The sequence below is a fragment of the Corylus avellana genome, chromosome 2 (assembly GCF_965113065.1).
Source record: "Corylus avellana chromosome 2, dhCorAvel1.hap1.2, whole genome shotgun sequence".
In the NCBI taxonomy this organism is placed as follows: domain Eukaryota; kingdom Viridiplantae; phylum Streptophyta; class Magnoliopsida; order Fagales; family Betulaceae; genus Corylus; species Corylus avellana.
This window is the reverse complement of record NC_142491.1, coordinates 8,931,540-8,957,185: the sequence shown is the minus strand read 5'-3', so window position 1 is coordinate 8,957,185 and position 25,646 is coordinate 8,931,540. Positions and strand designations below refer to the sequence as shown.

At 34.6% G+C, this 25,646-nt stretch overlaps 2 protein-coding genes across 2 annotated transcripts; one reads left to right on the top strand and one right to left on the bottom strand.

Moving 5' to 3' along the window:
- The first annotated feature begins 15,273 nt into the window (after positions 1–15,273).
- Positions 15,274–17,662, top strand: LOC132188717 (mavicyanin-like). The gene is made up of 2 exons (XM_059603248.2): positions 15,274–15,591; positions 17,124–17,662. Exons 1-2 carry the CDS (start codon positions 15,438–15,440, stop codon positions 17,516–17,518), a joined length of 549 nt encoding a protein of 182 aa, XP_059459231.1. The 5' UTR covers positions 15,274–15,437; the 3' UTR covers positions 17,519–17,662.
- A 191-nt stretch (positions 17,663–17,853) lies between these two features.
- On the bottom strand, positions 17,854–22,896 carry LOC132188705 (dihydroorotate dehydrogenase (DUF3598)). Its single transcript, XM_059603238.2, has 5 exons — positions 22,464–22,896; positions 20,874–21,317; positions 20,613–20,702; positions 19,287–19,426; positions 17,854–18,546 (listed from the first exon to the last, which is right to left on the bottom strand). Exons 1-5 carry the CDS (start codon positions 22,857–22,859, stop codon positions 18,102–18,104), a joined length of 1,515 nt encoding a protein of 504 aa, XP_059459221.2. The 5' UTR covers positions 22,860–22,896; the 3' UTR covers positions 17,854–18,101.
- Between the last annotated feature and the right edge of the window lie 2,750 nt (positions 22,897–25,646).

The window sequence follows — 25,646 nt, the reverse complement described above, 5'->3', positions numbered from 1 at the left end:
GGGAAGGGGTGGCGGCGCTAGGGATTGGGTATTTTCGGATTGGGGAAAATATGATCCGGGTAGGGTTTCAAACCCATAAGGAAACCGGGTCTAGTGGTTTGGGCCATTGGGTATGGGCTTTATTTTACCCAAACCCAATTCAGTTTAAAAAAAAAAAAAAAAAGGTTTATTAAGTGGGCTAACCCGATTGGGCCAACCCAATACAGAAACCAAAGGCTGACCCAATAAGGAAGCCCAACCCGATAACCCATTCAGTTTAAAAAAAAAAAAAAAAAAAAAAAGGTGGGGAATAAACAAGTTTTGGGCTTATTAGGTTTAGAACTTGGGTTCTTAAGGTATAAAGGACCTAAAGTCACTTCAAGACCATTAGGCTATTCATGTTATTATGCTTTTATGTTGCATTTTTATTCATCTTATGATTTAAATTGTTCAGTATTAAATTATTGTTTCTTTAATGCATGAACTTAAGGATATATTTATTCTTTTAATTGTTTAAATATAAATTGTTTGATGCCTGGACCTGAGAATAATTAACCAAGCCTCATGTGTTGGTGAATGTTTATGGTATTATCCAAAATTGCAATCGAAAAGCTCTGGCAAGGTAAGTCTTGGGACTTAAGTGTGCCGTTGTGCGCCCCCTCACTTATCTGGGACACTATCCGGTTGTACTTTGGAAAAATACTATTTACCCACTAATATGATGGTTTTGTCTTTTATTCTTGGAAACTTTATTTGTGGCATCTATACAGTTATTGGATGTTAATGAAGTAGTGATTATCATAATAATTTTGGGAGAGCCACAGCATCCCGATTTTATAATGATAATTGCATCAAGATCATATATGTGAACTTCATAAAGAAAATTAACATCGTGTTGTAATTAATTCATAAATTTAATTTGCCAATCCCCACAGGGACGTTATTATTTTTATGAGTTAATTAGAATAAGATAGTAAATTTAACATTGAAAATAAAATTTCTCTTAGGCCCACAGGTACGGAGAATTTTATTTATTAATGCTAAATTTATTAGTCTTATTAATAAAGAGTAAATTTCATGCGTGATGCACCTTTGCCCACAGGTAGGTTGAAATTTACTATTAAATTAACATTGGTTAATTTAAATAAGGTTATTTCATAGCATTAAAGTATATAATTTTTCTTGGTTAATGGATGTATTCCTACTGCTTTAATTATTAGTATTTTATGTTCCAATAATTCTTAGTGGTAATTTTTCCTGACTGAAAAGAAAAATGTGTTTTTCACTTTGGGGTGTTTAGAGACTGAATTGGCGTTTCGTGTGGAAGAATCACCTTCTCCCACGGAATCAAGTACGCCACATGAGATTATTAAACATGAACGATTGTAGTGATTTAAATCGCTTAAGTTTTAACGTTCATAAAATCTCATATCAAGGAAAGCATTATGATTTTATTCCTTAATGTTTTAAGGCCAAAGAAAGGTCATTGAGGAACATTTAGTGAGTTCCAATAAGACTTTGGCCTGCACCCTAATAGAAAAGCTTTAAAGTAAAACCTTTTATAGTTTCAAAATGTGCTTGAGCACATTATGGAAATGAAGGACATAACAGCTCATTACAAAGTCCCTAAAGGTTGAGTTTTTGAGTCATTATAGTCAATTTTATTCTCTCATCTAAATATGATATTTTTTCAAATATCTTGTGGCACACATAAGGATAATTGATCAATTAAGGAATTTCTGATCATGTGTGTTCAAGAAGATGAGAGATTAAGACATGAGAATCCATAAAGGTTATTCATGTTAAGGGAAAGACCTTTATAGGCAATTATGTCCAATAGTTGATAAATGAGAACAAGGTGCCAACAAAGTGTTATGGCAATTATGATACTTGTTTTCTTACACTAAGGAAAATTATGGGCATATAAAGAATGATTGCATAAAGTATCATAAATGACTTGAAATAAAGGTAATCTCATACACCTAGTGTGTCATGAATCTCTTTTATTGACTCTCCTAAGGACTATGTGGATTGAATTTGGTTTAGCGGTCCACGTTGTCAACATAATGCAGGGTTTCTAAATAATACTTATTTACAATTGGAGGTTGTTGGGATCTATAGATTAATTTTTAAAAAATCAGTTATGTCATTTTGACCTTAATAATGTTTTTATATATTCCACAATTATTTTAGAAATTTAATTTCTATTTTAGTTTGTTAAAATCAAATTTGAATATTGTTAAAAAAAAATTTTTGGTGGAATATTAAATTAATGGTCTATTTAAAATTAATCTAGATCCCAATTTTTGAAAAATTAATCCCTGCATATAAATGTTGACATAAAGGAGAGTCTTATGAATGAGAAAATCCTCTATGTTATGGCATTGGAGATTGAAATATATCTCTATAAAGAATAAAAGGTCGATAAATGATAGAGTTTTTACGACTCTTGAAATTTACTACCTTTGGTATTTATGTGGACAGCATTAAGGAAAAGCAGACCAACTATACCACTAAAGGTGCCAACAAAAGGATTTTTGAAATTCTTGAGATCATGTACAAGTGTAACCTTTTCCATACTTCTTGCCTAAATGGTTAGAGATATCCTATCTCTTCCAGTAATAACCATATAAGGTTTATGTATCTCTATCTTCTAAATCATAAGGTTTGAGCATTAATGCTTCCAGTACCTATAAGGTAGAAGTAGAGAAACAAAACAAAAGAAAATCAAGATCGTAAGATCTGATAGAGGCAGATAGTATTATGGTAGGTACACGAAAATGGGACATGAAAGGTAATGTTCTATTCTCCTAATAGAGTGAAGCCTTGAAAACCGCTGTGTATACATTTAACTCGATTCCAATCAGAGTTGTCCATAAGACACCTAAATTAAGGAATGAAAGGAATCAAGTTCAAATTGTTTACGCATATGGGGTTGTCTTGCTATAGTGAGGATTTATAATCCACACCTAAGGTAATTAGCTTTAAGGACAACTAGCGGAATTTTATAGGTTATATAGTAAACTCCAAGGGGTTTAGGCTTTACTGTTCTTCATTTAGTCCTAGAATTGTTGAGTCTAATATTAAAAATTTCTAGAGAACGCTGAACTTAATGGGAGTGCTTATCCTTAAGGGATTAAATTAGAGGAAGCACAAGAGTTGACTGAAGCCCCTTCACATGAAGGGTGTTTGATTGTGCTTAAGAAAATTCAAATTGATTATCTTCAAGCACAATCGGTTTCAGAAACAGTCAACTCATAAGGAACAAGTTCAGAATGAACCTACTCAGACTTTGTCAAAAGTAAATGAAGTAGATTAAGAAGATTTTCTAAAATAAGGCGACCAACAATCTCTAGTGATTATGTTGTATACTTCTAGGAGTCTGATTTTTATGTCGAACCTAAGGACGATCCAAAATTTGTTTTCACATCTTTTTGGGTGGAGATAACTTCACATTGTGTTTCAATGCCATGAAGGAGGAGATGAAATCTTTGGCTAAAATTCAAGTCTGCAATCTTGTTGACTTACCAAAGGGAGTTGTAGCCATAGGCTGCAAATGGGTTTATAAAAACTAAAAGGATGCTTCCGGGTAATGTTGAACGATATAAAGTTAGACTTGTAGCCAATGATCTTACTCAAAAGGAAGGCATTGATTATCATGGTATGAGTAGCTCATTTTGTTTTAGAGCTATATCAAAAGGATGTGAAAAACAATTTTTCTGAATAAGGATCTTAAGGAGGAGGTGTACATAAGACAACTTAAGGGGTTTTATTAATAACAGTCAGAAAGCTTGCAAATTAAGGATATCTATTAATGGACTAAGATATGTCTCTCATCAATGGTATACAAAATTTTTACAAGGTTATTACCTCACATAGGTTTCTTGAGAACCTTGTTAATCATTGAATATACCTTAAGGTCAGTGGGAGTAAAGTTACATTTCTTTTACTCCTGTATATAGATAATATTTTGCTTGCAAGCATTAATTTATGTTTGCTACATAAAGTTCATCTCACTAAAGTTTTTGGGAGAGATTCAGAATGAAGAACTATGAATCTTCAGTAGCACCTATTATTAAGGGGGATAATGTCCCAAAATGTATTGGAACAAAGACAGATATTCCATGTGTATGCACAGGTCTATATTAGACCTGGCATTGAAATAGCAGTTGGACTATTGGGTCAATATAGTATTGTGGAATATGCAATGAACCAAGAACTACAGATACACTTACCATTTGGTGGTGTTTTTTCAGGTTTGATTTTTGCTAAATGTGTAGATAGTAGAGAATCAACTTCAGTATATATGTACTGAAGATGCAGTAAGCAAACTACAGTTACTACATCTACCATGAAAGCAAAAGTCATTATATGCTGTGAATTAATTACACAGGCATTATGGTTGAGACATTTTTTGTTAAAGGTCTCAAGATTGTCGATTTTATAATTAGACCCATAAAGATCTTTTGATTTAATTCTACTACAGTTATCTTTTCTAAGAATAAACTGAGTAGAAACAGAAGTATGTATATCGATATAAAGTATTACTATGAAAGAGAACATTAAGTGATAATAAGTGTCTATTGAGCATATAAGTATTGAATTAATGATTGCGGATCCCATGACTAAAGGTTTACCGGTAAAGAAAGTATAAAGTCATGTGGAATATATGAGATTCATTAATTCATTTGTGCTTAGTTTCTCTTTAATTGGTCTATAGACATAAAGGTTATGTTATAAAGATTTTTGTGCGCATATATATCATTCTTATCCGTGGGGATAAAATTAAAGTTGGACCCGAATGACTTATAGGAAGTTCATTCATAAAGTACATTATCCATAAAGTACTCAATTAGGGAGGTATTAGACATCGTGATACATGGAAGAGACGGCTTATTACATAAAAGCTTTACCGCCATGATTCGTGTGTAGTATTCCTTGAATGAGTGGGAGGATTCCATGAATGGTTGGAATAGATAAAGTATTGGCCAAATCATAGAACTGAACACCATAAAGAATTTATGTGTCATAAGGGCCAAGTGGGAGAATGTAAGAAATTCCATTTAAGTATGTCCCTTATATCACATATATTATTGTAATTATAAAATTACGGTATTCAATATTCTATTCCAATTTGAAGCTTATTATGTAAATCAAATATTATGAATTAAATGACTGATTTAATTCTTGTGGAACAAGTATTTGATTTAATTAATGATTTAATGTTTGTGGAATCAATTAGCTGTATTGATTGATTTTTTATTCCTTGATGGGAGGAATAATTAAGGTAACAGCTCTAATTGAGGGTCCCCTGACCTACCTATAAATAAGGCCTGTGTATTCCATCAATTGGCACTCACTGGTAGGCATAGGTCAGAAGAACCTCTCAATAAAATTGTTTAGTTTTAGTTTGATTGCTGTGGAGTCGTTCTTCAAGCTGCTTGAGCAAAGCATTGGCCGGAGGTACATATACATATATATTAAATTTCCGCTGCTAATTATATTGTTAATTAGCATTTAATATATAATGAATTCTTACACTTGCATATTATGATCTCCCACCGGCGGCGAGAGAGAAGAGTAAATTTTATGTGGAAATGGATTGCTCAAGAAGTTGCCAAAGTAGATGCAACACCCACTTTGAACGCTATCCGGCGATCCATGCAGTTTGTCTTGACATATGTTGGCCGGCATGCATGAAGCGCTATTACCGTGATATGTATATTAATGAGAGACAAAATATTCATTAATTTCATGAATATTCAACGACTGCAATGGTAAAACTTCTCTCTCTCTCTCTCTTTCCCTCTCGGATAGGAATTTTCTCAAAAAAAAATTGTAGATTAAAATTAGGTGAATTCACGTCATTGCTTGTATCGAACCACTTGAAAAATGCTATATAATAAAGATGCATATTACCAATGAAAATTAAGTATATATACTTTCATGTTCTTGCGTTTTATGTTGTAGAAAAACTTTGAGTCAAAAACTATCTTTTAGTTTTCTAAAGAATAAGCGTTTATTCAAAAATGAAGAAAAAGTCTTTTGGAATGAAATTTTTTTTTGGTTGCCTCGGTAACATTCCACCCCTTTTTAATATGTGGCATTTGAAAACTGCTTAACGACTTCAAAAACTTGTTTATCACAATTTATGTGAAATTAATACTATGAAACAATAAACAATTCAATCACCAAAATATATAAAGCAATAAAGAGGCAGACACAAATATTTTGGTTACGAAGAGGAAACCTTTTAGAAACCGTTCTAAAAGTAAAACATTTCCGAGGCAGCCAAATCCAAGAAATTACTATCAAAAGATTATTCAGAAATTACATTTCCTATGAACACTTACTACCCTTTGCAAGACCTTGGCTCTGTAAGATCGGCAAGCCTACAACTCGTCTCCTTGCTCACAATCTTCTTCAACGTCATTCTCCTTTACCGGACCCTTCCGATAAACTTCTCAATCAAACACCATAAAACTAACAATAATCATCTAAAAGGAATAATCAGGCTCACACAGATTTTCACTCTAAGCAAAGCCTCTCATGAAACTTGGGGTAGAATTTCGTCCCTCTCTCTCTATAAAGATGTATATATACCTCCGACAAAACCCTAGACTTGACACACTTAAAATTACGTTTTGGGGCGTAAAACTTACGGGGTGTCCGGACAGGTTAATGGGCTATCCGGACAAAGCCTTGCGGAGTAGAAATTGAGTTTCTGGAACTGCTGTCCGGACATGGGAAAGGCCTGCTCGGACAGGGCATGCAGTGTGTGAAACCTGAATTCTGGAAATACTGTCCAGCCTTAATTAACAACTCCGATCGATTGGCGTTTGTGGTCCGATTGAGCTAAAAATTTGTAGAAATGTTCATGACATGTGAATCCTCATTGCAAAAGGTGGAGATTGGATTCTAAGCATTATATACCAATGTTTGAGCCCGTGGACAGCAGCCTCTGTATTTTGGAACCGAATTAAGCCAACAAGATACTAACAACATATTTCAAGCCGTTGAATGTAAGGAATGTTGTGAGTGCACTTGTAGTATTGAGTCTCATATTGAGAAAATATAAAAGAAAATAGTACTGAATATACCTAAGTGGACCTTAGCCTATTAGCTTATGCTTTTGAACTAGAGTTGTGTTCAACTATGTATATTAATGTACTCTGATTAAAAACTCTATAACCGCTAGCTTTATCTCCCAACAAGGAATGACCTGAATTCAGATAATTTTAAAATCCTACGGTTTTAAAGAAATTGTAGAGATCTTATTTCCCTTTCTCTCTCATAAATATTCAAGTGGAATTGCCCTTTTTGATATTTATTTTACTCTCAATTAATATTTATTTTACGCACAACTTTGGAAAATCATTTTCTTATACAAATTTCTAACATTTATTAGAACTTAGAGAACATTGAAGCTGCATTTTTGATATATAAACCAAATCTAGATCCAAACCAATGATTAGTGTTATTTTTTACGATATTGTGTAGTAGTGAAAGTGTGAAACTTTTCTGTTTTGTTTCTAAGCATGCAGGCAATCCTTCTAGATCTAAGATGGAATCCTATATTTAAGATAATAGATATTTTCTTTTAGGAATAATATTTCAGAACTCTCCACTGCTTCTTGTGATTTTGTCTTTTACCCCTCAATTTTTAAATTAGCCAATTTAAGACCTGAATTTACCACAAAAAAAAAAAGAAAAGAAAAGTGGGATGATAGCCAGGGACCCCATATGTTGAGGTGGCCACCCCACCTTTTTTTTTTATTTTTTTATTTTCTTTAAATATAAATGACAAAATTGTATTTTATGTATTCTTTTATTTAAAAAAATAAATCAAAGTATTAGATTTAAGATATTCGTGTATTGATCAAATTAAAAATACGGGTCTAAAATATAAAATAAAATAAAAATATAACAACAAAACAAACATTATGAAATGTTTTCCATTTCTTTTATAGTATAAGATTATGATGACCATTGTTGATGCGATAGGATCGGAGTCGATGAGGAAAGCCACTTAATTACCAAGAAACTTTCTCAAAAGCTATAAGAAAAAAATATTAATGACAGTGAAAGGATGCAGCTTGTACTTTGTTCAAATAAATGTTTTAAATATTATGGACAATAGCACCTTATATATATTCTATTGTACCGAGTTTTTTTTTTTTTTTTTTAAGGAATATTGTACCACATTTATTAATTAAAATTAATGTAATGTGCAAATTATAAAAAGTTTCTCATCATCTTTTACCATAATTATTATGACAGTTTTTCCATCACTGTATATCTTAGGGTGCGTTTTGAGGAATGTGTAACAGAGTCTTGCTCCCTCCTCCCTACTCCCCCTCTTCTTTCCTCCACCTCGCCTTCTTGTTTTTTTCCTTTTTTTTTTTTAAGTTTATTTTTAAAACTTTTTCGATCAGTTCAGTTGCTCCGGTCATCTCTTTACTTATGTTGTGCTGTCTCCGTTCGTCATCCATTGTGCTGCCCCACTCTTCTCCTCACTACAAAAAAAATGACATTTTCTGACGTGGCTACAGTACCTATTTTGTTGCCACGTCAGAAAATTTCTGACGTGCAACTTTTAAAACGTCAGAAAATTTTTTTCTGACGTGTAAATAGTGACACGTCAGAATTTTCTGACGTGTCTGTTCAGACACGTCAAAAAATTCTGACGTTTTAGATGTTGGAGCGTCAGAAAAATATTACAAATTTGAAAAATTTAAAAATGATATAATTTCTGACGTTGCAAAATTCGCCACGTCAGAAAATTTCTGACGTGGCAGACCGCCACGTCAGAAAATTTCTGACGTGGCAAACCGCCACGTCAGAATTTTCTGACGTGGCAAACCACCACGTCAGAATGCTATATATATATATATTTAATTTTGTATTTATTTCCTGACGTGCCAGGTGTCGCACGTCAGAAAATTTCTGACGTGCGACACCTGGCACGTCAGAAAATTATATACATATATTTATATTTATAAAATATAAAATTATTATATTATATTTATATATATATATAAATTAAACTTATATATATGTGCAGCTTTGAATACGCGCGTCCCATCTCGATCTCAGCTTTGAATATTCATTATTTTTTTATATATCTTTTATGTCCTCCAGCTGGAAGACCACTGCCCAAGGTCCCACTGCCCAAGGTCTCAGCTTTTTCTTTTTCTCTTGTTTTCTCCGTTTTCTTTCTTTCTTCCGCCATAGCTGAATTGAAGCTTGATCAAGCTTTTTTTTTTTTTTTTCTCTTCTCCACCCACCGGCCGTATATATATATACTCTCTCTCAAGCTCAGTAGTTTCTCTCTCACGAAGTCTCTGATCCTCCGCAGCTAAACCCGCTGACCGTCTCTCCGCCATCGATCTCCGGCCGTCCTCCTCTCTCCCTTCGTTTCTAGCCCCTACAAGAGCTCCTCACAGGTATATATACAAGAGCTCCTCCGTTTTCTGAATGTACACTTTAGTGTTCTTCTGCAGTTCTTTGGTAGTACATTTTTTAGTGTTCTTCTGCAGTTCATCGATCTCCATCTTCTGCAGTTCAAAATGTCAAGCACATAGCAAAACACTAGGCATGGAAGTGCAGGCTACGGTTGGCCGGACAGGTTCTCTGTGGCTCTATCTATTAATCTAAGATCAACAACACTGTCAAATTCCAGTCAAACCTTGACATTTTGAAAAAGGAGATGAAATTAAGGCCTCTTGGCAGAAAAGCTTTCTTGACGACCCGGCCATGTTGTGGCTGCCAATCATTCAATGACCAAAGCAGTGGAGCAAATTTCTTGACCAAAAATTCAAGATTAAACAACATCAAACAAATTGAAAGGTGCAAACAAAAAAGCAATTAATCGTAAATTCAACAAACAAATAAAAAAAAAAAAAAAACTAAATTTTCTGACGTTGGAGTTCTACCACGTCAGAAAATTTTCTGACGTGGTATAACTGCCACGTCAGAAAATATTTCTGACGTGTGATACACTAAAACGTCAGAAAATTCTGACGTTTTATCCACTAACACGTCAGAAAAAAAATTTTACTGACACCTATGTTTCTGACAATCAACACACGTCAGAAAAATTTTCTGACGTGTCGGACACTAGAAAACGTCAGAAAATTATGGTCAGGAAAAAATTGTTTTTTTGTAGTGCCTCCTCGAAATCGGTTGAGCTTTTCACCTTCCTCGCCTCGATTGTTGTAGCTGTTTGCTGGTTTTTTTATTGTGTGTGTGTTTTTTTTTTTTTAATAAAGGTTTGACTTCTTCTTAGATCTGCTTTCATGAGTGATTTTTAGGGTGAAAGTTTTTGTCCTAACCTTTGAGTCGAGGAGAATTAGTTTCAGTGTAAGGGTTTTAGTTTTATGGCCGGAAAAAATAAAAGTTGAGAATAAAATATGAGTTACTTATGTATTAGATTGAATCTGCCTTAAGCAGATCTGTTCTATAACTAAAGTTTGGTCATAGATAGGACTTGATTATAAGATTTAACTGAAGTTTGGTCATAGAACGTCATGTCAGACGGTGGTGCTCAACCCACCAATTTAATGCTTGGGGTTTTGCTCGCGGTGGCCACCATGCTTGCCTTCATGGACTAGCTTCGGGAGAAGCACCTTTGTTGTGTTTTTAAGGCTTCCTTTTTAGCATGTTTAGAAGATAGGATTTGAACCTATCATGCAAGTCATATCCAGTTCCTAAATTAATGTAATTTTTTCTTTAGAGGTTTTGTTGAACTTTTGTGATTTTTGATGGTGACATCTTATGAATGAATAAATTTAAGGTGCTTAATATTAGTGAGTGGCATAATAGGAAAAAATGATTCTCTCTCTCTCTCTCTCTCTATATATATATATATATATAGAGAGAGAGAGAGAGAGAGAGATATATATATATATATATATATATATATATATATATATATATATATATATATCCTTTCAATTTAGAGTTTGTTGTCAATTTGATCCCATAAATTTGTGGGGGAAATCATATTTTCTTTACATAAACTACCAACCTTGATTTACTTATCCCTAAATTTTAACTCGGTACAATTCAGACTCTATTTTGAAGTTTCAATATCATTTTGCCTCCTCCATCCACATTATTTGTTAAGTTGGACAAAAAAAATATGTTAAATGACTGAATCACTCATTTAAGTGGGAAAAAAAAAATGTCTAAAATTGCACCAATCGCTCTTTTCAAGAAACAAAATAGTCAAGTATCGAATCCGAATTAAAGCTCTCAGTAATTTTCCTTTCAATATAAACAACTAAATTATTTCCAAAAAATTTATTCTCCGTTTTGTTGTGAAGTCTTGTTTTAACAACTTTCATAGCTGAAAATGGTCATTCTATAGTCGTTATGCTGTAAACACTAGAATAGAAAAGTCAAAACATGGCAAATCAATCTATTAAAAAGATATATTTTTGATTTTTCAGTCTCTACCATTTCTCAACATAATTCAACGATGGAAGACAAAATTTTCAATTTTGGATGATTAAGCACATCAAGTTCAAAATTCTTCAATTGAAATCTCAAATTAATTTTTTTCTACCCAAAAAAATCAAAAGGATAATACTTTTCCGCAAGACAACATATATCGTCTATTGAAAAACATTTATAAGCATCTTTTGAATCCAATGCTAAGCTAAGTATCAAAAGTTTTATCACCCTTTCACCAAACCTACTATTAAGCTCTTGCAATTGAAAGCCTATGGTAGCTTTGATGATGACATCAACCTTTAATATAACAAGCACTTAAATATGAATGTCAATTTCAAGTTGTTCGAAAAAATAGATTACATTTTCAAGCAAATTATCTCAGCAATCCTCTCTAAACTTTTTGATAAGTTCTTTTGCAAACTAAATGAATAGTATTCAAATTGTCTAGAGGTTTTTGTTGCAAAGCTTTGACAAAGAACATAGATAATACCCACGATTAAAAAAGAAAGGAAATATTATGGTCACACAGGTGGGGGATTAATCATTAAAAATTAAGAAACTTGTTTTTAAAACAAGTCACTCTAAGTATGTAACGAGAAATTTTTTAGAACCTTCGTGTGAAAACACATCTAAGAACCATTAGCATGACCAATTCAAAAGTTCCTAAAGGAAAAAATAAAAAATAATAAATAAAAATAAAAAATAAAAAATAAAAAATAAAAATTAGAACTTTTGGCCATGCATGGCTGGAAGATGGCCCCTTCCGGCCGAGTAATGTTAGAAGTATCTCTCTTATGTCACTCCAAGAATGACGTGGCTTCTAAAATCACCATTGAGTTTGTGATTGATCATTATTAAATTTTGATCAAACGATGATTTTAAAAGTCGCCTCATTCTTAAAGTAACATAAGAGTGACTTCTAGAATTACTCATTCTAACCTCCAAAACGCTCTGTCACTGGGCGCCGGCCACCACCCCCGCCCTCCCCCAATCGACTGGTGCACCCATGAATGCCACCATGCATCCTTTGGATGAACCCTAAAGTCAAGAATGTCAGCCGGCCATGAGAGTGAGATCTTTCCATATTTATGGACTCGCCATGTTTCTATCTTGGTGGAAAAATGGATATGGAATATTGCTCGGCAGCCACGTCGGCCCACCACCAACTATTGGATTTTACAGCCTATATTCAACGAGCATTGCGCTCACAACTCACAAGTCTGCGCCAATCGGCATTGACTTTGAAATTAAGTTGTGTTTTTTTTTTTTTATGAATTTGTGAAGCGTAGTTAATGGGGATGGCCTTAAAATATTTGTTAGTTTATTTGTGTGTAGTTGTAAATCATTGTCTCCTTTGCATATTCTTATATGGAGAAGGTGGGAGTGGGGTGGGGTGGGTTGGTTTTGCATGTTATCAAAACCATTGAACAATTCCCCCTCTCCCACATTGAATAAGAATAAAACCATTGAACAAACAAACTCTATGACCAATTCATATATATATATATATATATATATACTATGAATATGGAACTATTGTTCAACGTTTGTTTATATATATATATATATATATATACTATGAATATGGAACTATTGTTCAGCATTTGTTTATATATATATATATATATACTATGAATATGGAACTATTGTTCAGCGTTTGTTTGTTTGTTTTTGTTTTTGTTTTTGGATTTTTTTTTTTGCATTTAAGGCTTTGTTTGTTTCAACTTAAAATGTTTTTTGTTGGAAATATTTTTAGCGAAACTATTTTTGAGTCTGAAAACATTTTTCAGAGTTCGGCTCGTACGAGAAATTTGCAACGGTAATGACTTTACAGCATTTGTCTCTTACAGAAAATACGGGATGACAATGGTGGTGGCAGGCCGGCAACAGCTCCAACAACTACTCCGACAACTTTGGCGGTGAGCTAGCGAGAGGAAGTGCATGTGAATCTGTTGGGTATTGTGAGTCGAGAAGGATAAGTTCAAATTTGAAAAATGATTTATGATTTTAAAAACTATCAATCATTTTACGAGAATTTAAAAAAAAAAAAAAATTTATCATAATTTTCTGTAATACCAAATACCAAACAAATAAGAAAAATGTTTTTCGTTTACATTGAAACAAACGGAATGTAAGTGCTAAATTATTGAGTAATGTTAAGGACCATCTTTTTATCTTCTTTTTATTCTCCTAAAGTTGATGTGGCTTTCAAAATCATCATTAGATCAAAATTTAAATATGATTCATCTAAAATTTAATGATGATTTTAAAAGCCACATTATTTGTCTTCATTTGCCTTCGGAGCGTTTGATCTTGAATCTTGAAAACCCTTTTACTTATTATCCCTTTTTTTCTTTAGAAAAAAAAAAAAAAAAATCCCCATGAAATGAAATGATTCTATAAGAAAAGTCTTGCTATTTTTTCCTAACTAATACAGTATTCAATTATATAAGGACGAGGAATAGTGGGATCGTGCAAAGTAATCTTTCTCGTAAAGATGCTCCTCTACGGCTCTACATGTGGATTAGGTGGAAATAATTAAAAAAAGATATCTAAACAATTAAAGATGCGTTGAAAATACATATGATATGTGGAAGGTTCTCTGGCATTATTCCCTTCAAACTCATCAGCTTGCTTTTAGCTTTCTTTACCGTGTTTACTCGGCTAGCTTCCTCATATTTGAGGCCATAAATCCTTTCATCTGATTTCAAGAGTATTATTGGACACCTTTATTTGTGTTATAGATGGAAAACATTGTTTTAAGAGGTAACTCAATCGGTTGGGACCACGTCTAATGAAGCGGATGTCACTAGTTCGAATCTTTATTTCCCTTCTTTTGCGGATATGTCAAAAAAAAAAAAAAAAAAAAAAAAAAAAAAAAAAAAAAGATGAAAAACATTTAAATCATTTCCCCGTGGACAACATGTTACAGGAACCCTGATCTAATTTTAAGGCTAATTTAAGGGTTGATGAACACAGTCATGTCAACCGAGTGAGATGGGTGTGTAGTATATAGTATTAATTAATACTCTTTTCTTATTTTTTGCTACTGAGTAATGCTACATACCAACTTTATGAGATATTTTTTAGATGTCTTTTTTTTCTTTCTTTTTTGACATGTCTGCACAAGGAAAAGAAAATGGGGAATTCGAATTCGAATTACTGACCTTCGTTTTATGAGGCATGGCTCCCAGCTGATTGAACTATCCTGTGAAAGCATATTTGTAGTATGTATATGGTATATATGTAGCATTATTACCTCCTATCTCACCCTTATCTCAACGGACTAATGTAGCAATGCCCAGCACAATTGAATCAACCCTTTTGCTTACGCCATTGTCTCATCAACCCAATAGGGTGGGGGTGGAATAGGGGCCGGTGTAATAGGTAGCATTTTTCTTTTGCTACTAGCTAGGAAACTATAGGCGTCCAATAAAAACAGTTTTTTTTTTTTTCAGAACATCTCATATTGCTGAAGTAATTGAACCTTTGATCATCTAATTCAATGATGAGAAGGTGGAAATCAAAATTTATAAACAGAATAAATTGAAAACATTGAATTGGAGGAAATGGATCATCTTAAACTTTCTTGAAGCCAATACGCCACAAGCTTAAGCCAGAAATCTCTATTCCCGTTTTAGTCAGCTTTTTTTTTCTTTTTCTTTTTTTTGTGTATATCTCTATGTGTATGAGAGAGAGAGAGAGAGAGAGAGAGAGAGAGAGAGATCCATGCATTAGGTAGAGAGACAAATAATTAGACAAGCAGATGGAACAACTAAAGTAAGTAAATAATATAATCGAAGTTGTTGATGAAGACAGAAGTTGGTAACATAACTAATACATATGTTGTTGTATGACTTTTCATTTTCTATAAATAAATTCTTCTGAAGCCCCCAGCAAAGCCAAAACATCATATATTCCCAGGAACTCTCCCATCCTCCCTGTAAACCCTCTGCAACCAACCTCCATTTCTAAGCAACCAGTCGATAAGGATTTCAAACATGGCCATGCAAATTACGCTTCTGATTCTCATGCTGGCCACGCCGGTTGCCTACGGAGTGCAGCACATTGTTGGCGGCAGCACCGGCTGGAATCAAGCAGGAGATTACGTCACCTGGGCTGCCGGTGAAAAATTTGTTGTTGGTGACACTCTTTGTAAGTTTTTTTCTTCTTCTTATTATTATGTCGATATATCATTCTTTGTCTTGGTTAACATTAATCCTGCTCCCGTTGGGCTTTGTTTGACCAAATTAAAATTAAATTCAGAAATAATCTATGCGTGCATAGATTGATCAAAGCAGCTTGACATGGAAAGGGGCAAAATATCAAAAGTAGCATTTCACGCGTGAATAGTGACGTTTGAACAGTGTGTTACTATTCAAACGTCGTCTTTCACACATGAATAGTAACACTATTTAATGAATATTGAAGTTTGAACAGTAAAACGCCACATTTTAGTGACGTTTTTCAGTCCTCAAGAGGTAACTCAATCGGCTGGGACCACGCTTAATGAAGCGGAGGTCACTAGTTCGAATCCTTATCCTCCCTCTTGTGTGGACATGTCAAAAAATAAAAAAAATAGTAACGTTTTTCAAAAACTCTACTATCTCAAACGTCACTAATTGTGCTTCTTTTTTGTAGCCGGAGTTATTGGCATTAGAGTAATTAGAGTTATATATATAGTGAGCTTACGGTAGGCTCGACTATGGTTATATAGTTTTTTTTTTTTTATTTATTCTGATATCATGATAAATTGTCAGTTATTTCAAAAATTTAAATTGATAGAAAATTATAAATTTAATCATTTCATTTATATCTCCTGCATCCATATTTCTCGAATAACATTTGATGTAAGGGACCAAGTTTTTGTCAGTTCTTTCTTCCATTCAAAATTTTTCAAACAATAGAAGATCAATCGATGGCCTTAACCCATGCCTAAGTGAATACTTTCTCCCCAAAAGCTTTTTGATCTCCTAGACCACTACTATACCAAGAAGTTACTAGTAGCAGTTTCTTTTTCATTTTTCTTAAATTTAGAGAATCAAACTAATTTTTACTTTCTATTCAAATAAACTCCACAATAATCAAGCTAGTGTTGTTACAACTAAGTACATATCCAATTCATGTTAGGCAAGCCAATAGGGCCCGACCATAACTTTTAGACCCTATGATAACTTTTAGACTAGCCTGGGCACAAGGCAGCTCTCTACCTGCTCTACCTCTTGGTACCCTCTACAGGGAAAATTATTTGATGTCACTAGCTATAAATTAAATATTAAATCCATATCTTCTAAACTATCAGCTTAAATTTTTAAGATAAATGGCGGCGATTTAATATGTTATCATAATAAAGATACTAAATTCGAACTTTGTTTTCGTCTTTCACCTTACTTGTTCAGAAAAATATTAAAATATTAATTAAATAATTCGTTACGGGTCGATGACCACTTTGGAGCCAGCACACCCAAGAATTATTCTAATACCATATTATAATAAGAAATATTACTTTTTCCAACTACTCTATGATTTTATAAATGGGATAGATATTGTCATTATTGAGTTATCATCGTTTTCATGGACCAACCCATTGAACACATGGCTCAGTAAGTCCCCTTTTTTTTCTGGCTCAACCTCCATAATTTGATAATTAAGCATAATTAACTCACCAAAGCTCTTCTTCAATACAGTGTTCACCTACGACAGTAGCCACAAAGTGGATGTTGTGAGCCAGGCTGACTACACCGCTTGCAACTCTGGCAATGCCATCAACTCCTACCAAGACGGAAACACAACAGTCGCCCTCTCCACGGCTGGCTCAATGTACTTCATATGTCCAACCGCTGGCCACTGCAGCGGGGGGATGAAGCTAGCGGTCACTGTCACTGCCGCAAATCCACCCAGTACCTCTCCCACAACCCCGTCGCCTCCAGGCACTCCTCCGACCACCACCACCCCGTCGCCTCCAGGCACTACCACCTCACCGCCACCGCCACCACGGTCTAATGGAGCAGCTAGCATTTATTGTAACATGATGTTCGGGTTCTCAGTCGTGCTAGGGACCATGTTTGCATTCATGGGCTAGGCGAGAGGCAGTGCTTACATATATATTCACGTAATGTTTCTGTTTGTTTGTTGAATTATGTGAATCATTATTGAATGGGGGATGTAGAGATTTTCTGTCAATATGATATTATGACTGAATAATATGTTCTTTTGACTTTATTTACTTGCGAGTACCATCCATCTTGTATAATTTACTCAAAATATCACACATTTCTAATCTAATACTATGCTAGAGAGCTACAAACTGCCCATGTGAAGACTTACTGAGATGGAATTGAAATTTTGTTCAATCAGCTGGAACTGTATGTTCTAAAAACAATAAACTGTAGGATGATCCTATAAACAGAGTCAATCTCAAGTCAAGCTTCACCAACTTACTGATCATAGAGCCAATCAAACTGGATAATACTACCAAGAAGAAGCAAATAATGTATTCTTTCCTACTATATATATATTCATGCCCTCCATTTTCTGGTCAATTCAACTCCCAAGTATATGTAACAGGTTTTGAAGATTCACAGTGACTTACCCTTCTTGATTCTAGATAATACCCAGGCATTTATTACTAAAATACAATTCAAAACTTTTTGCAAGTGAAAATCTTACTTGGGGAGTGGATCAGACCACCTTCTCTTTACCTCTGATTTCGATCGAACCTCCTTGAGCTTCCCATCCACTCCATAATCTCTCTCCATAACCAGATTTATTCCTTCATCTGCGTACCACCCAACTCCTATACAAAGGATGCCATCCTTTTTTATGTCGACATAGCACGTGACGCCACCTGGAAGCCAAAGCATTGTCACATCCTGCATGTCTAACATCTCTTCCTCTCCAAAGTAGACTGGGTTTTCCGGCAAGCCCCTCTTCTTTAAAGTTTCAGTACAGAGGTAGACATAGGGGGTGCCATTACTTTCATCCACGACCATCTCCTCCTCGCCAAACACCGGAGTAGCACTAACCTCAAACACCTTCCAGGAGCCAGTCAACTCTGATGGTTGGATACGCCTCCGCTGAGAAAATGGCTTCAAATCAAACTCCAGATCACTGTTTTAAAATTTGTTATTTTTATGAGAGAAGCAGAGGGTAGAAAATGAATACAGCAAGTAATACTCTAAATGCCGAACCTATAAAAATTAGGAAAAGAAGCACCTAGACAAAATAATGGCTTCTTGGGCTAATTTTAGAAAGAATATGACAAAGTATGGCAGCGATTTAGAGCACTTGAATGTAGGACATGTCAAAGCTGCCATTTTCTTTGAAGTAATACTGAACATATAGATGAAGCATGTATGGCAAGATAGCGTTGCTGTGAACTTAATCAAATTGACTAAGGTGAACATCCATATAATTTATCTTCAAGGCTTTATTCTTTCCCCATTATCCATAGTTGTTGAAATCATATCGAAATTAAAAAATAAATAATTAATTAAATTAAATTAAAAAAAAAAAAAAGAGAAAGTTGCATATCTTCCACCAAACTGCAATTTAAGTCTACATTATACCAGAATGGTATTAGTTGCAACAATAATGGAGATGGGTATCTGTTGATTTAATATATTAAATAACCACAAAATTTGCATATTATAAATATTTGTAGTTGAACCATGAGATTTTTTTATTTGTAGTCTTCTTCAACTATATGTAATATTCTCGCCCGCACATTGTGCTAAGCAATTAAAGATTTTAGGTCCAGAAAACGTTGTTGCTTTCTGATAATTGGATGATGGAAAATATACTAGAACAATAAGCATTGCAAACTGCAAAAAAATAAAGCATAAGGATACCTTTGGTCAGGAAGACTAGCAGGACTGACCCACTCTTCTTCATATATGGCTACCCTCATTATCTGAATGTCCGAACCGCTATTATTGAATTCTATAGTATGGATGATCCGGAGTCTTTTGTGGCAACATTTTACCAAACACTAAGCAAGGAAAGTCAAGAAACTCAATTTACATGAAATAGTAAAAAAAAAAAAAAAAAACTCATATTCCTCCAGTTTCCAAATGATTCATTACATAATAAAATAGTTGAAGAAATGGAATAATTAGATAAGTATGTTAGGAACCATATTAACATTTTCTTGAAGTAGCTTCGCAATATTTGGAAGCAAAAAAACAATAAATATTTTATGAAATAAAGAGACAACTAGTGTACCAATAACTTAACGATAAACAGAATAATGCACCATAGAAGTAACAATATGGTCAAATCCCAAGATACGGAGAAAATGCTTTTTAATGAAGGAAAGAATGAACTTCTTCTGAAATTAAAAAAATAAAATAAAATAAAAATAGCACTACCACAACTGGGTTACTGCTACACAAAAACCATCATTACTGTATCACCTCAAAAACAACCACCACCATCATTCTAGGCATCAGCTACCTAAACTAGTAAAGTATATTGGATTCCACTAAACCTAGGGTCAAATCTCAAATCTCATTATCTCAATTTGTAAACCTGGTTTTCACAAACATAAAGAAAAACTCTCTCTCGTGTCGGTCAAAAGATTTCAGTTAAGCTTTTCGAGCATTATAGACACCATGGCACTTGCTAAAGATGATGCTCAAGCTTGAATAATGAAATTGATGCATTTCAATCAGTGAAGTCTAAGGACCTTAATTGATGGTGGTAATGTCAAGGAGACAGATGCATCAACCAATCAACAAAATGATGTGGTTTAGGTTTTTATCATGACAATCATCTAGCTAGGAGAGACAACAAAAGGTCACCATGGGTGGCAACATAGTTACTGGTAGCGGCAGTATCATTATCAGTAGCTCGTGCTTGTTGGGGCAAAGGCAAGGCGGGTTTGGTGGAAGGATAAAGTAATGAAGGCATGAAGAAGGATCCACTCATGGGTACAAAGTAAGATGTCAGATTGATTTACTGGCTGAAGAGAATGGGCTAGGTAAGTGGTACAGTACTTACTAAACAGAACAAATGGGAAATTAAACTTTGCCCACTTGTGATATGGGATAAGTTCGACTAGTAACCTGCAGTTTAAAAATTGACACTTTTCGAATCTTCCTTTATGTTAAACATAGGTGCACTAGCTAAGAATGTACTGAGTTGAAAACGATCAATAACTGTCATGCTAAACTCACTTGTTCAAACTTGAAAGTTGGAGAAAGGTAATACTTGGAATCATCTTCACTGATTGGAATATCAATGGGACCCCTAGAATAAGATCCATCCTGCAAATCAACTAATTAGATTATCATCTAATTTTGCACTATTTAGACAAATGCTGCAATAATTTCTGAAAGTCCAGAAGCCTAAACAATTACTAACATCATTATTATCACTTTCTCCTAGTTCTGAATTACTCATTTAGTCATCAAAAGGTGGACAGGGGTAATCCATACCTCAAAGAAAACAAGACCGGGTTCATTTCCCATGACATCTTCTTCCATTACATCACTTGTTTTAAGGTCAAAAGACTCGAATTTGGGCAAAATATGACTTGGTACACTATCATCAGCTATAACCTTTATGGGTAAAGATGCATCTTTAACTTTGTGCTCTTCCTTACTTCTATTACTGTCGCCTATATTCGGTAGTATTTCACCGTAAGGATTCAAAGTCACCCAATTTATCTTCCTCTGGATTTGAGATGTCTGCCCTCCAGAAGGGGATGGCACAGCCTCAATGCGGGAAAGAGTATAGCAATCATATAAATTTTCATGCCTGTTTCCAATATCAATTGGTTCCATTTCTCCAGTGATGGGTGAAAATACAGCTCCCACCCCCTTCCATATCCCACTCACACTACTAGCAAATGTATTCCATGCTGGTCTTATCACAGGTTCCTGAAAGAAGAAACCACCCTTGACATTAGATTATACACTCCAAAATGCCAAAAGAAGTAGTTAGTCAACATTATTCATAAAAAATCATGTACTTACTGAATATAAGAATTATAGTACTGCCAAAAAAAATCATCAAATAAAAAAAAAAAAAAAAAAAAAAAAAAAGAGCACTATAACTTCCAGTAACCCCCAATAATCAAGAACTTATTCTATTTAATTCAACACGTATCTATGTTCTCATCATTTATCCCAATTTATTTATTTATATCAAGATCCAAAACATAAATTCAAAACTGTAGTTTCCTCTTTCTTTTCCTCAGTTTTAAAATTCAGGAATTTAACTTCTATACTTTCTCTTCCTCACTTTTCTCAAAAACCAATCAAAGGAAGTAGTACGTTACATCAAATTTTCTACAATTTCGCTTTGCTATCTCCCATGTCAGTGTGCGTATTTCACTGTAGGGCTTGGATACCGCCCTGTGAGGGCCCATCCACTAGAAAGCTCAGCTAACCATCAGAAATATGAAGAATCACGGGATATTAAGGACCCAACAGCCTAACTGTTCAACGGCCATAGCCCTGCCAGTTACCACGATCTGAGTGCACCTTCACAAAAGGGATGTCACCAAGCAGACCATTCTCCCTCCGCTAGCTCAGTTAACTAAACGCTCACGCTATGCTACCCCTCTTAACAGATTGAGGGAAGGAATCTTCTGGTCGAGTAATAACTTCTTGACGGGAGTCCCTCAAACCTTAAGGGGTCATCGGCCTATATAGACCTATATAAGGAGCTAAGGTGAACTTTACAGGTATGCAAACTGACTCATAGCAAAACTTTGCCAAAAACCCTTTGACCGTACTACTAACTTGGGTGTTGGAGTGGCTTAGTGAACCTTCTAACTCTCTCTCTCTCTCTTGCAGAACTCCTCCCAGAAAGGCGGTCTGTACATCCTAGCAGCAACACTGACAAACACATTCATATTGTACTAAATGTTCAAAAACAATAAAGCACCTAAATTCACCAAAACATTCCCATAAAAACCAAAAATTGACAGCCATATGGCCCATATCAACTGCCCAAACCCCAATTCCCAAAGAAAAGCATTCCATAACCCCATAACATAAATTCAAGAAAAACGACAGCACCTGAGTTTGTAGCACAGTCTCATCCTCCATTAGCATAGCACCAGAGACGATGACTCTACCACCACCAGGCTTAGTTTTCTTCCTCCTGACAACTCTGCTCCCCCTTGGGCTTCTTCCACCGGTTCTCTCTTTCTCCTTTTGAGCGACCTCGTTGTCCACGCTCCACACATTGTCCTTCTTTCCCTTCACAACCCTCTTGGGACTGGCGGCTCTGTTGTCGTGGCGGCGGTGGGGTTTGCCGGCCTGGGTGATTATCAGGCTTCTGGGGCTTCTCGGGTTTGGCAGATTGGTGGAAAACAGGGTTTGTGTCGATGAAATTGTGTGGTGGAACGCTAGGTGGTGGCAGTGGGTGGTGGTGGTGGACGTTTTGAAGAGATGGAGGTTTGGTGATTGCATTGAGATTCTGTTGGGGCGGAGGTGGGGAGCGAGAGAGATCAAGTTTTAAGCCAAAATAACGAAAATGCTTGCCTGTATATATATTTGGGATGACATTTTTTTTTTTTTTTTTTTTTTTGGCTAGTATGGATGTAAAATGTTTAGTTTATACAGAACTCAGAGCCATTGCAAATTTACCGTTGAATTTGTGAGACTATATTTACGTCCGACAAATTTAATGGTAAGTTTATTAAAAAATTAACAAAAATATGTAAGATATAGAATTTACCGTTGAATTTGTGAGACTATATTTACGTCCGACAGATTTAATGGTAAGTTTATTAAAAAATTAACAAAAATATGTACGATATAGATGTGGAACACTTCTCATTTTAGTAAATGTCTTACTCCCGCACACTCTTGAGTGGATACGTGACGTTATATTTTAAAAGTGAATGCATATAACATTTCTCAATAACTTCCTCCTGCGACCCCTTTAAAAATTCAAGTGCCAATACTTTACAAACTCACCCACAATTAGAGATGACGCTTATAACTTAATTTTATGTTAGATTCATGTCGGATTCACATTTTGTGTCAATCGATAGTCTAGGGCTGACAAAACATGTTAGCGTGTTAGGTTCATGTCAACCCAATTATGCCAAACTCAAACACGACACGTTTTCTTAACGGGTAACACGACACGTGTAACCCGTTTAGATAAACATGTCATATCGGGTTGACACGACACAACCTATGAACACGTTTAATTTAGATGTTAATAGGTTCCAACCAACATGACCCCACCCGTGAACACATTTAAAGTCATTTTAATTTTTATAGCCAAACCAAAATGGCAAAATCCTAGCAACCAAGCAAAATCAAATAAAAATAAAAATATATACGGGTCAAACGTGTCAACCTGTAGGTTTGCGGGTTGACACGACCCGACACGTTTATTAAACATGTCATAAATAGGTGACTCGTTTACGACACAAATCCGTTTAACCTAAACACTAAACCTAAAAGTACGTGTCGTGTTCATGTCGGGTTCGTGTGTCGCGGGTTAAATTGCCGATCCTACCCAATTGAAAATGGGTCTACCCCAAGAGCTAGACTTAACCAAATTCCTTGAGCTGACAATGCCCAACATGATATCATGAAGTTTTGGCCCAAAACTAATGGGTGCTCAAGCCAATTTGGCAGGCCTGTTGTTCGACTCCCAGCCTTTCCTCAGCCTGGCCTCAATTAAACTCTTTTTGGGTCTGCACTTTGGACTGGACAACCAAGGAACTTTTGTTCCATCTGAAATCCAACAAGAATCAGAATTGGAACAAATTTACGGGTGGGTTTAGATTTGAGGTCTCAAAACGTGCGATTTGGTAATGTAATTTTTAAAAATAAATTAAACATTTAGTAAAATTACAGTTTAGTCTTTAAAATTATGCATATTTGAAAACACACTTATTGGCTACGATTTGCAAATGTAAATCTATCATTTAAAAAAAACACACTCTAAAACAATACGCTTTTAACGTATGAAATTACAAAACCAAACGGACTCTATATGGACAAACATCATTGCCAAACTGGTGGTGGTGGTGATGACTTCCACTCCATTTACTCCCTCATTGCTGCCACTCTGCTAGACAACTAGAGCCACATGCCCCCACCCTTTATTTTTTTATCCTTGATGAATTAGAGGAAAAGGTGACACTTCTATTTTGCAACTTAGAAAGCACATGCCTCTTGGTCACTAATATTGGAAACAATCAAAGGCAATAAAGCTATCATGACATAAAAGGTGTTTCAATTCATTGGTTGAATTAAACCTAAGTAATACACTTTTATGTAACACCTAAAACCCACCTTTGGAATCCTACTAGAAGTCAGCTAGCTCTTCTATCCTTTAAGAGGAAAAATAAAATAAAAGAAAAAGAAAAAAGAAAAAAGAAAAAAGAAAAAAGAAAAAGAATGCTTATCTAATATTCTTATCTAGAACTTTTGTCTCCCTCAAACTTTATACATAGCTACTCTAGAGAGATTATAGTGCCTGGAATTTAAATAAAGGAAGGGGAAAAAAAGAGCAAGAGCAAGGACTTTTGTTGCCCCAACTTTATAATATAATGGTTCTACTTTTTTCCTTTTTTTGCTGACCAGGTGATTGGGGCATTCTAAGCAGCACAGTGACTCTTTTATTTTTAAGTCCAATTCAGTATATTAAACTCTCATTTATTCTTAGTACATGTGAACATTTAAAAAAAAAAAAAAAAATCCGAGCCTATAATTTATGTTTTTTTTTTTTTTAATATATGTAAAATTAGTTCATGTGATTTACCTAATTTACAACTAGCTCTCTGTAATATTAAAATGAACTCAAATGTCCCTGAAGTATGTCAAAAAATTACTTTACTCCTTAAAGTCAAATTCGATCCACTAATTTAACAGATTTCGTTAATGTGACACTTACTAAAATAAGATATTTATCACAATTTTATTGGTTTTAAGGTTTCATGCTATCGGAATCTGTTAAGTTTTTAATATTACAAAGAGCTAGTTGCAAATCAGATAAACTACGTGATTATGCATTTTTCCTAGCCTCTAATTTAAGGTTTGATGAATTAGTAGAAAAGTGTATTTTTTTTAAAAAAAAAAGGGGGGGGAAAACTTCAGTTTAACCCTCTGAACTTCCACGCGATTTGACAAACCTCCCTTCCCAAAACTTTCAAATCTCTCACTTTAGACCTCTGAACTTTCAATTGCTCTTAATGTGGACCCCTCCGTCAGATTTTAAACGTTACATGATAT

Coding starts and splice junctions, on each gene's coding strand:
- LOC132188717 (XM_059603248.2), top strand. CDS start 15,438: ATGGCCATGCAAATTACGCTTCTGATTCTCATGCTGGCCACGCCGGTT. Junction 15,592..17,123: donor TGTTGTTGGTGACACTCTTT/GTAAGTTTTTTT, acceptor TCTTCAATACAG/TGTTCACCTACGACAGTAGC.
- LOC132188705 (XM_059603238.2), bottom strand. CDS start 22,859: ATGCAATCACCAAACCTCCATCTCTTCAAAACGTCCACCACCACCACC. Junction 20,703..20,873: donor CCGGTCTTGTTTTCTTTGAG/GTATGGATTACC, acceptor GTTGATTTGCAG/GATGGATCTTATTCTAGGGG. Junction 19,427..20,612: donor CAACTTTCAAGTTTGAACAA/GTGAGTTTAGCA, acceptor TTCCTTGCTTAG/TGTTTGGTAAAATGTTGCCA.